The sequence below is a fragment of the Amblyomma americanum genome, chromosome 10, assembly GCF_052857255.1.
Source record: "Amblyomma americanum isolate KBUSLIRL-KWMA chromosome 10, ASM5285725v1, whole genome shotgun sequence".
Lineage (NCBI taxonomy): Eukaryota > Metazoa > Arthropoda > Arachnida > Ixodida > Ixodidae > Amblyomma > Amblyomma americanum.
The window spans coordinates 5556798-5569009 of record NC_135506.1 but is presented as its reverse complement, the minus strand read 5'-3'; the positions used below and the strand labels follow the sequence as shown (position 1 = coordinate 5569009).

Below are 12212 nucleotides of genomic sequence, written 5' to 3'. Positions count from 1 at the left end.
TGAAATGTGTGATGAGGAGAGGTAGGAGATACACTGGAAAGCTGACAGAACTGAAACTGAAGTAAAAGAAAAATGACTGCAGCGTCAGGCTTTGGGAGAGACATTGTAAAGGGAATGTAAAAGAAGGAATGAAACCGAGATGTTAGGTTACAAAAATTAAAAACAGATCTTTGGAGAGGATGAATAATAATGTTGTATTGATAACATGAGCTGCTGCTTAATATTAAAAGAAGGGCTTGTATATGTAGCTGATGAGCATGATGTTAAATGCTATTAAACCTGAACAGATTATCTAAAAGTACTGATCCAGTGCCAACCTTTGCACCGTCCAGGCCAGGAAGGCCAGGAACTCCACGATCACCTTTGTCACCCTGTTAAGAAGTGAAAGGTATATTGCAGTACTTATAATCACTAATCTTGCTGCGGTGACGTTGTTCGCTGTGCTTTAAATGAACATACATTGTCACATCACATAAGGACCATAACTGAATGCATCTCTCTCTGTTTCTGCTGTTATCTCGTACCAGCCACATCTTCCAACTCAATGTCGAACCAGCTCACTGGTTTGCTATCTGTGCAGGCAGACTACTGGCTACACCCTATTCCGTTTAGAGCTGAACAGCCTGAGTATTTTTCATTCACAACACAACGCTACATCAGATAATTGGCTATGATAGAACGGTAGCACAACTTGAATAAGCAGAACAGTATTTCAAATCCTTTCTTTTCATTTAGTAAAGTGTGCTTGGTTTTGATGGTGCTCTACAGCATACAGCGGCCCTTGTATTGAAAGCGGTGCTTTCCCCATTATACTAGAGTAAATGAAAATGACATTCTGAATGCAAGCTTTTGCACATTCAAGCCACAAGAAGAGATTGATAACTGATAAGTATGTCTCTTAATCCTTACTTTTTCACCCTCAATTCCTTGAGGACCGATGAAACCACGGCTGCCCTTTTCACCCTGCGGTTAAAACAAAACACGTCAGCCAAGTTTTGCTTATTTCTTCAGTCATTATTTATTGACTGAAAAAAAAAAAGAAAATGTTTCAGAATTCATTTATTGATTTACTTTCGCAGTTTTGAGGCATTTGACTTTACACTAAAAAAAAAATTACATGTTTGTTTCAATATCCACAACCTCACTTTTCAGATGATAGGACACTTGAAGAGTGGTGTGTTAATGAAGTTGGAACTGGCTCATATATCTGTGCTTGGCAGTGGGAAGAGCACAGATAAGAGTGTCAAGTGTAAGCTTGCGTCTCCTAAGCGTACATTTTTCACGTGAAGCATATATGCTGTCTTTGTATTCTGCAGGTTGTGCACAATTAAAAGCAGCTGTCTTCGATGGGGAATTTCGCAGAAAACACTTTGAATACTGAAACAGAACAGCCTGTATAATTATTGCTGCAAGGATTTTTGATGCTCCATATTGAGTTTCGAACAATAAAAAATATTGCTTCATTAGATTTTGCTGGCTACTGTATGATTATGTCACTACAGTGTGATACTATTGGCCTTTCAATTCTCTTCAAACAAGTAGGTCTCTAAGGCTATTATTTGTATTCGATTTGAATCGCACACATGCTTTGATCAGGTCTTCATGTTGTCAGGAAATGTAGGGGATTTTATGGAAAACAAGAGCTGTAGGGGTCCTCTGAAAGCTTTCAGAGACCGAACTCCAATTGAAGGAATCACTACCCAATCTATATTCACTCCTATAATAGACACACTCACATAATGAACACACCTCCTATTTTGTTTGCTTTTACTTTACCTCAAATACACCACTAAATTTTTCAGAACTCTTTTCGGGGAAAGAAAGCACGTTCATTATCAGAAAAAGTGTAGTAACATACAGTCGAACCTCATTATAACGAAACAGTTTATAACAAAATAATGGATATAACCGAGAAATGATGATTCCCCTTGGAAGCTCGGTCAGGACAGGCTATAATGAAGATACGGCTATAACGAAATAATCACCGGGCCCCTCCAACATTGTTATAACGAGGTTCAACTGTATGCCCATTGGACAGAACTACATGCAATAGTCTTCATGCATAGTCTTCCCTTTGTATGCCTTTGAGGTTCTTAGGGTACAATAAATGGTGATGACGATGTCATTTTTGATAAGCCACATGCAGTGTTCTCTATTCTGGGAAATTTGTACGTCATAAAACAGAAGAGCTTCTCAACCTGCGGTCCTGGGGGTCCAGGGTCACCAGGCACACCTGGAGATCCAGGTAGACCCTGCTCATGGAATTTAAAAGTAGAACAGTTAGAACTTGTGACCAACATTTAACTCACATGCATAATGTTGCTACTGCTGAAGACAATGTGTGTATATTTGATTTATTTAGTGACAGTGGTCTCTCAATGGTTGGAAAGTACAAACATACAGACCAAGTTGCTAAAATGTGGAGAAAGAAAGGAAAATTCAAAAATAAAAGCACTTTTTAGAGGTGTGTTGTTAAATGAATTGGTCTAATTTTTACTTTCACTTTCCACCTGTCGGACACTACGTCATGAGGGTGAGAACATGTGATGATGGTTGTTGTACGAGACAGAGCCATGGTAGCAAAAATAGCTTTGGACTCTTGGCTCTCACCTGTGCCTCCTCTTAGTCATTTCATTTGTGTTACTTTTCAACTTGATTTATTAACAGTCATCTCATAAGCTTACCAGAAAATCTTTCTTTGTGCAACATTTTGTGAGATTACATTGTGCTCACTAAGCAATGAATGGGGTCTAAAATTTGTGTGCATTCCTTTGATGTCCTGTGGTGGTAGAAAGGATGGGATGGTGCTTTGGCTGGTTTGTTTAGGATGCATTGGCTTATGATGTTTAGGAACTGACTGGTGTTGATGGCCCTCCTCCTGTGGTTCCTGGGATTCCATCACGTCCTGGGGGACCCTATAAAAAAAAACAGTATAAGTTGCTTACTGGAGAAAAAAAGAAAAAGCAGCCATCTCTCCCAAGTGCATCACACAATTCAAAATCACTTTCCTGAAAGCGTTGGGCATATAAGCTCCGTTTTCTATAACGTTTTCCAGGCGTGGCTCTTGCTGTCATTTTTTCATGACTTCAACTTGCTTGAATCATTGAGTTTATGCATTCGTCTCACTTTTAATGATGACCAACACATTCACTGAATCTAGTTTTCAGCAAAAGGTTTGCAGTATTAAAAAATTTATCGTTCAATTGTGGGTTGATTGTGTATCAACACAAGGTACACGATTTTTTGTGAAGTTGGTGCTGGACACTGACCGGCGGGCCCCGAAGGCCTTGGCTTCCTGATGAACCTTTGGGCCCCGGCTCACCCTGAAACAGAATGGCCAACTTTAATAAATGAAAATTTGTGTCGTAATTTCTTTTATTTTGCTGAGCTTGCAGAGCACACTCTATGACAGCTTCATTTTGTCTTCTCAATAAAGCATGCCTAAAGCATAGCATATGTGATCAGTGTTAGGCGGGCTGCCATAAGCACGCATATTGATTGTGTCTCATGCAATTGGCCACACTAATGATATGAATGGCTGGAAGCCATGTTGCCGAGACAAGCTTGTTTGCTGTGACTGCTTTTTGTTAGTGGCTAATGCTTTGTATGCTTCAATGAAATGTGTTTCTAGGCTTTTTGCTAGTATACAGAGGAAGTGACAGCATTGGTAATTTTTTTCTCACTCATAGAAGGTTAGTTGTTCCAATTCACTAGCCATTTCTTATAGAAATGTCTGGCAAAGTACAAGTGCAATGAAGTGCCGCTGAATTATATGACCGGAACACTGCTTATGTTTGTATGGAACTAGCATATGTGATGCCAGCGATCTGTTATACTTGTGTGCAAATCCCTGTGTGCAGTGACAAAAAGAAACCATTGTATACCGGCAGCCCACGAGGGCCAGTCTGTCCAGTGTTGCCTCTTTCCCCTGGTTCACCCTGCATGGAGCATAAAAAGAAATCATGTTTAGAACAAACATTTCATTACTTTCTTCGGTTTCCTTTCTTCATAGGTATGAATTTCTTCAATGCAGCTGACAACACTCAGAGCAAAGCATATCATATTTTATCTGGAAGCCATTTCCAGTATGTGGTCACACTGTGTTGGGTGTTTGTCTTCTCAGTGAAGTGTTCCGTATTATTGGCATGATTAAGAGTGCATTTGGCAAGCGTGTTGCATGTTATGCTACATTTCCTTTCATGCGACAACTATCTTCCCATCATAAAAAAAAAAATGTGGGTACAGTCACTGCATATCATTCATTTGTATAGCCTCACACATCCAACGGAAATAGTTGGAAAAGGATGGATAGCTAGGGTGATAATAGTTCATTGTAGATGGTACAGCCAAAAACAGCAAAAGACGAAAGTAGGAGCACTTGTCTGTGTTGTCTTCTATTTTGTCTTTCGTCTGTTTCACACTGTACCACCCACAATGAAATATTTGTTTCCATTGCTTTCGCATTTTTTTCTTTTCCATTTTTATTAATCTGCTTGTGTCTTATATCACAACTACACATTTCAACTGAACAGAAAGCAGTTTGCATGCATTTTCTTTTGCCAGATAGTCGTCACCTTGTTGCCTGGGGGTCCCATAGGTCCAGGCTGACCTTGCAACCCTTGCTCACCCTATTAGAGAAAAATTAAGAAATGGTGAAGAAGCTGTAGAGAAATGGTTGCAGGTATCTTATTGTGCAATTTCTGGCCATTGTTTTATCGCTTCACTGCTTGGCTGGCACCTGTATCATGGTTTGCCCGCTTTTGCTTTAAATTTCACTGCCTTGATGTAAGGCCTGAAGTCCCACAAGAACCAGTCTGCATGATAGTGTTGCGTTAATAGACAAATAACAAAAGCAGCAACGTTTTTCTTAACACGTATTGTTCCTGATAGGATGAACAATAGGATGAAATACCGGGGTCAAACTGCAAGACAAAGTTGTTCTACACACTGCAGTTTTGCATTCCAGCAAATAACGCAATAGCTTGTCTGTTTCCAAAGTTTGACCTTGATGCACTGTATATTGCAAGAAAGCAATTTACGAACAAATTCTGGCTGAAATAAATTATTTCAAGCTATCCGTGGGCACTGGCAGCTTCTTTGCTATTTTTCCACAACTGTAATTGTACTAGGTGGCAAAATAAAATGATTCAATTTGATTTGAAACTTGGCCAAGGTGTGAATTGAAGCCACCAGACTGCTCATGACTATGATATATGTAGGGGGTTGGACTTTTTGGTTTTTATGTTAAAAAATTCGTCGAAGTTTTTTCAATGTTCATTTCAAATGCAAGTTCTAGATTTTTTCAAGTGAGTAATATTTTCAGCGAATGAATTACTAACCTTTTTTGAAAATCAGTGTGGCAATCCTGTGTGGTCAAAAGTCGCTTAGAGTCTATCTTGACATTTTCGTCAGCGTGAACAGTTTATTTGCCAGTAATTAACGTGCAAATGGTAGTAGCTAGTACTTGCAGCTGTGCTTCTAAAAGAAATTGCTGTCATCATTAAAATAGTAACGCAAATTAATTGGGACAGTCTGCAGACAAAAATGCAAGTGGAAGTTTACTTCTAGGAATTAGGTTGGCATGTTATTGCTGTGTTGTCACACCAGGTTGAACGAGAGAGCAGGGCATCACATGGTCTGCGTGTTGATGCCAGCGATAGAGCTGCCGCTCAATCGTCAAAGTTGCAAGAACATACTTTTTTGTAGCGCCCATGCACACTTTAGTTTCAGCGTCCTATTTGCAGTTGATAAAGCTGCTTAATGGACTAACTGCTCTAAAAGGGTGATGATATAGTGAACAAAAGGTGCTTAGCTGTCTGGCGACGAGGAGGTGGTGCTTCCTGGTCTGCAGAAACATGTAACCTAGTGTTGACATACCTCAAATCGCAAAACTTCACTGCTTATTCAACAATGCGCCATCACATCACATCCCTGGCTTCCCTACTTAGTTAATTTTCAACTTTGACTGAGTGTAAGTCGTGCTCAACAGCAAGGTAGCTATGCCTTGCATGCCAAGAATACTGACCTTTTTTAGTTAAAACAAGTTTCGAAAACGGGATTCCGCGTACTTTTATTGCCTGTTCTTTTTCCGTTTAAACCGAAACGTCCAAGCCCTATATATGGCTATGGCACTGCACAGTTTGACTGCACAGGCTCTTTCACATTGCCTACCGTGGCACAAAAGTGCTCACATATTACATGAGTCAAGCAGTGTCCATGCTCTTTGTTTAGTGAACCAGAACCTGCTGATGTTACATTTGTAATTTATGCACTGTATATATGCTGAAAAAAAAATCATGCGAACTCACAATTGGGCCTGGTGGGCCAGGGTCTCCTGGAGGTCCGAGGGGTCCTTCTACCTGCAGAGATGAAGTAGTATTTAAGCATTGTGTACCTTCCTGCGAATTAGCCTGGACAGTATGGAAGACAACTTTACAGGCTTAATCTTATTGAGGAAAATTGTGTCCACAATGGCATCACTGAAATTAAACGAAAATAGTTTATCTGAACCGTAGTTACTTACCTCCGAAAGGAATAACGGCTGTTGTTAAGCTTCTTCAAAAAGTGCGGATGGAAAAATTTGTGACTGGATTTTTAAATCTAAATCTGCTCACAAGCAACATATCAAGAGACTGCATTATATATTATAATTAGTAACCACAGGAACTCGGACGTTTAAACGGCTATATTTGGTTTTTACGATCTTCGCACTTGCTCAGTTGCCGTCTTCTAGCTGGCCTATACTGCTTACTTTAATGACTTTTAATCTTTCTCAGCTGGTATATTCTTGAAGTTTAAGTGAACTGCACTGAGGATGAATAAGTCGTACCACTGCTGTGCTGCCTGGTGGCCCCTGCGGCCCTCTTGGTCCCATAGCCCCAGGAATGCCCTGCAACAATCGCATATTGAGTGCCATGCCACACATGTTTGCTCCATGTCTCTTTTGTCAGTGTACTCACAGGCACACCTGGTTCCCCAGAAACTCCACTGTCTCCTTTCTGACCTTTTAGGCCCTGGAGAAAAAGAAGTGTGTTTGGAGCAGACTAAAACTGTGCACCTTTCACCTTTCAGGCCATCAGCATTTGTCCGTGTGACAACACTATTGCGCTGCTGAGAAAATCATCAGTAAAGCCCCGATTTCTCCTCCCTTTCTACTCCTCCATGCAGATTCTGTGGCACTAATGACGCAGTTTCCCGCCTGCTCTCAGTGAAGCGAGCCACATTTGAACAGCGCAAAGGAGTTCAGAAATGCTGACCTTACACCAGTGTTTTTAACTGATTTTTTAATGGCAATGCAGTTTTTTTTAATTAATATGATGGTCTTGCACATTAGTGACATTCCTAGCGAGTTTTACATCTTAAGTGACGTATAGTGCAGTCAACTTTGTTTTTAATGTTGAAGCTTTGTGAAAGATTTAAATATGGCACCTACTAAATGATGATGCCTCATGGAGAATACTGTATGAACTCACTGGTATGCCGGGGATTCCTGGTGCACCAATATCGCCCTTTGGTCCAAGAGGTCCCTGCGTGAAATTTTTATGTTAATTTATTTGTATCTTAATGCAAAAGGAGGCCCCAGAGGAATGACCTGTATGCAATATTAAATGTTCCTCTCATTAAACACATGCAGGAAAAATGGCAGGAAATATGCAGAAAGATTTAACTTAAATGCAGTATTTTAATCACCTATGCATTTGCGTTGACAAAGTTAACGAAGCTGAGTTGTCAAGCTCGCTCTCATTCCGTTGTGACTAGAAAGCAAAATATAAACATTGGACTTACTGTGGGTCCAGGTAACCCAGGCAAGCCATCCAGTCCTGGCGGTCCCTGATGGCAGGCATTGCATGAAGTGTTGCTGTCATTCACATGCCCAGTGGTTTTGAGGGGAAGAAAACCCATCTAGGCGAACACTTCATTGAATGTTTTAGTACAGGTTTACTATATATTACAATTTGTTTAGGTCTCGTTTATAACGGTCATCATGCATGTTCATGCAGAGTTAATTTGAGAAATTGGGAACGCAGCAGATTTTGGTGCGTACGGATGCAGGAAAGGACTGAAGTCTGCTTAGCTTGCGATGAAGTTTAAGATGTTGGAGCTGTGCTATGACCCAGAATGCAGCGGCAGGCTGAACATTTTAAGTGGTTCAAGGACCGCGACCTAAAATGGCAAATCCTTGCTTTATCAGGGTAATAACGTAAATGGCTGGCTGGGCTGGTGAAACACACTGTTGCTCGAGATCGTAGGCATGCACACAGGGAAGAAGGGGGCGCATATGTTCTCTCATATTTCTCCCTTGTACTTGCAAGGCATGAAGAGGCGCTACCATGAACTTTGGCCTCCCTTATGAAGAGGCCTTTGGGCGCTTGTGCTCGCATTATGCAGGGTTGTTTCAGGGAAGGTGAACTGGAGTTGAAAAAAAATACAGGCCTTTTAATTGAGCTACAATGACGACTTCTGCGGCATTGTCTATTCACTTTCATTTCGTATCTAGTCTGGTCGTTTTTTTTCCTGTGACCGCCGGCACCGTGTGCTTCTGTCTGACACTCTGGCCTTTCCTCTTTTTACTAAGAACACTTTAATTACTTGTACTTTCATTACAGCGTTCAGATTTCGTTTCTGGCTGCTTTAGAGTTGTTTTAGAGAATGAAGTTTCATTTCGTAAGTGTGTTCACTGACTGAAACGTTGTAAGCTGTTCTGGAAGGCCTCAGTCTGCATTACTCACAGGCAGTCCAGCGACGCCAATCTCTCCTTTGAAACCTGGGAGACCCGGTACTCCGGGTAGTCCGTCTTGGCCTGGTCTACCTGGAATGCCCTGAAATTTAGAGAGACGCTATAGGAGAGCACGTTTACATTGACCTGGTGGTAGCAGGTGGGATGATGTAAGACTGCTTTAAAAGGAGCGCCTGCACACATCTCAGTCTGAAGCGTGGTCATGTCGGACGCCGATACAGATAAGTGGGCGCCATTACTCAGATTATGAGTCATCCTGTTTCCGCTTCATATTCTGCCGTCTATTGTACAGTGTGGAGGTGTAATGGGTAACACAATCGTTACCCAAAACTGGAAGTTGAGCGCCATACGAGCAGCTGGTGAGCAGTGATGAGCAAAACGGAGCACTACCTGGGATGAACTAGCTGTTGATTTTTTTTTATTTGTGCAAACTATAAACAATTGTTTCGCTCTGTTAAAAGGTTCTATAACTCTTCTGCTTAGAGAAGAGCGCAAGCACACGTGAAGAATTGAGAAATCCGGACCACGTCAGCTGGACTACTCGATGAACCCTTAACTTTCGGAGATACTAGGAAAATGGCAATAATAAAATTTGAAAGCCAAAAATAAAATTATTAGCTGTATAATTTCAGCAAACAAACTTGTATATTATAATAGGTTTTTGTGCAATTTGAACGCTACACATAAAACGCTGCATGGGAGAGATACTTCACATTCTCATGCTACACAGTCCAGCTGTGCCTACAGCACATACTCAAATCATGCTATTTTAAAACTAATGGGAGTAAGGCCGGAGTAAACCGGTTGCTTTTCTCTCTCCAGCATTTGTGTATTCCGTTACATTAGTTGTTTACTGCGCTTAAATCGCCCGCAGAATTCACTGCCGTGTTTACTCCTGTTTTATCCCTGCGCAGTCACCCTGCGGATAAATGGAGTTGGAGGCTGATTATACTGCCTCCGCTCGTACAGTGTACCGGAACTGCGATCTTTTGTTACCTGCATCGCTCAGCAATCCGTCCAGTTGCCGATTCTGCTGACTTTCAATAACAAGACCTCCTTTAGAGCGGCAGAAATACACTCGCTTGAAGTACTCAGTACGTCAAGCAAAGCCCAATCAATTTGCACGAAGAACGAATTTCGAACAGAACTGTCGGATAGTTGCTTTCGGCGAAGCAGCATATACCCGCCACGGTGGCTCAGTGGTTAGGGCGCTCGACTACTGATCCGGAGTTCCCGGGTTCGAACCCGACCGCGGCGGCTGCGTTTTTATGGAGGAAAAACGCTAAGGCGCCCGTGTGCTGTGCGATGCCAGTGCACGCTAAAGATCCCCAGGTGGTCGAAATTATTCCGGAGCCCTCCACTACGGGACCTCATTCTTCCTTTCTTCTTTCGCTCCCTCCTTTATCCCTTCCCTTAAGGCGCGGTTCAGGTGTCCAACGATATATGAGACAGATACTGCGCCATTTCCTTTCCTTAAAAAACCAATTATTATTATTATAAGCAGTATATATAGCTGCATCACCAATCTGAGATGCTTTTCGTGACTACGTCGCTCGAGAACCGCGCTCACATTTTTACACAAACAGCCAACGTTTGGCTCATGCAAAACCTTCCTCTCAATGCCCATATATCTTCACAAATTTTTCTGCGAAATGTCATTAGAAATGCCTTACGTGACCTATGTGAAGCGAATTAGCTTTTTATGGTACCAGCTATTCAAGAGAACGCCAATGATTTCCGCTCACGAAGAGCAAGCCTTCATCATAAGGTATGTGTACTTGCTTTTGAATACTGTTCTGCGACGTATACACAGCTCTTCTCTGTGTTGTGTCTTCATTGATCGAGCTGTGCAAGCTATAATGTAACTGCCCAATTTGATCGCCGGATTTCTCAAAATGCATACAGCGAAACTCAACCTCCACCAGGAGTCAATCTGCAGCATATTATACTTATTCAAATCGGTCCACCGTCCCTGCGGCAGTGAAGAGGTAATGTTTCCGGCTTTTGAACGAAACTTCCGCGGCTGATTCACCCTTCACCTCATTTTCTTTTCTGGCCCGCTAAATAAGCGGTTTTACCCCAGCAAATGGCTTTATTCCCCAGATTCACTCCTGCTGCTTGGCAGTAGTGCAACTCCTAAAAAGGAGTAGCAATAGGGGACAAGTGTGCGTTTACTCCCTCAGAAGGAATCCCTGGAATCGTTAACATGTTATAGAGAATGCTTGCGCCTTGCCTTTTCTTCGGTGATGGTTTCAAACTTTATGCAAAATTAGTTTAAATGGGCCTTTATATATGCTTTTAATCTACGCCGTAGGCTCCACGCAAAATATTTTTTTTAGCAGTGTCATTTAATAATTTTTCCGTGATTTGTTGAGGTTGTTCCAAAGCCTTGTCGGTGGTTTAAGTCCTCGAGCTGGACACATTGCACCATCCAGAGTAACAACCTCAACCTGCAATGATGCAGAAGAATTGTTTAATTGAAGGAGGAGAAGATCTGATGGTTTTGGAATCCTCGGGAAAGAATCGGTGCAAGTAAAGCTGTGCTCTTTGCACGGCACTTGCCAAACAAAAGGGGACTGCTTCAGCCTGGTTAGAGTTCTTTGCTGTACTGAATCACAGCCCCGTATTACGTGTGATACCCCGCATATAAGGTATGCGGTTGTACAACGTGCGGGACTGCGCATGCTTACATCGGTTCCGTTCAGTCCTGGCTGGCCCGGCGGACACTCGATGCAGACGGATTCGGTAGTCAGGGTTGTCTCTGTGGGCGTCGCCAACGTCGGAGCAGGCTGCGTTGTCCTCGGCTGCACATAATTAAATGGGCGGGATCGGGGTCTATGCTCGCACTGCCGCATGGTTACTTTGCTTATACTCTGCAAATTTAACGGTCGACGTCAGCGGTATACCTTGAGCCGATAATGTTGAAAGTGAATTCCTGTTCATTGCGAGGACTACGCCTCATGTTTTTTTTCTCGTTATGCTACAGCCTTTGCCGCCTGATAGCAGCTAAATGTGTCATTGCGGGCTGGACGTTAATCGCAGTCCGTGAGGACTTGCACGTTCCCCTTTGTAAATACACTGCTCTCAGTACGGACACGGTCTGAGCCGCTGCCCACACGCGGCCGACCCCTCAAAAGCACGCGCTGTGCTGGACCCCATCGCGTCACAACATGTAGTGTGCGCCCGCAGGAGTCCGCTGTTTGTTGTGCCGCATGCCGTCAGGCCGGGCGAATTTGTAATCATCCTGCCGGCCATGGAACATGCCCTGTTTTAAAGGAGAAAGCAGCCCGTGTTCGAGCCCGAACTAATTATGGCGGGACACCTTAGCCACATCTGCCTCCTCCCATCATCATCGTCCCCCCATCGTGACCCGCCCTTCCCCTTCCCCAGTGCAGAGTGCCAGATATTCATTCTTCCGGCCAACCCTCTTACGTTCCCGTCAATAAAGCCCCTTCTCTCTGTTACAACTTATATC

General features: G+C 42.7%; 1 protein-coding gene across 1 annotated transcript in view; it reads right to left on the bottom strand.

Annotated features, from left to right (window-relative positions):
- LOC144107858 (uncharacterized) overlaps positions 1–12212 on the bottom strand; it is a 58731-nt gene that overhangs the window by 19835 nt on the left and 26684 nt on the right. The window contains 14 exon segments of the mRNA XM_077641072.1: positions 318–371; positions 910–963; positions 2199–2252; positions 2859–2915; positions 3270–3323; positions 3885–3938; positions 4575–4628; positions 6309–6359; positions 6830–6889; positions 6960–7013; positions 7473–7526; positions 7786–7830; positions 8730–8819; positions 11428–11541. Coding sequence (XP_077497198.1) covers positions 318–371; positions 910–963; positions 2199–2252; positions 2859–2915; positions 3270–3323; positions 3885–3938; positions 4575–4628; positions 6309–6359; positions 6830–6889; positions 6960–7013; positions 7473–7526; positions 7786–7830; positions 8730–8819; positions 11428–11541 — 849 coding nt within the window.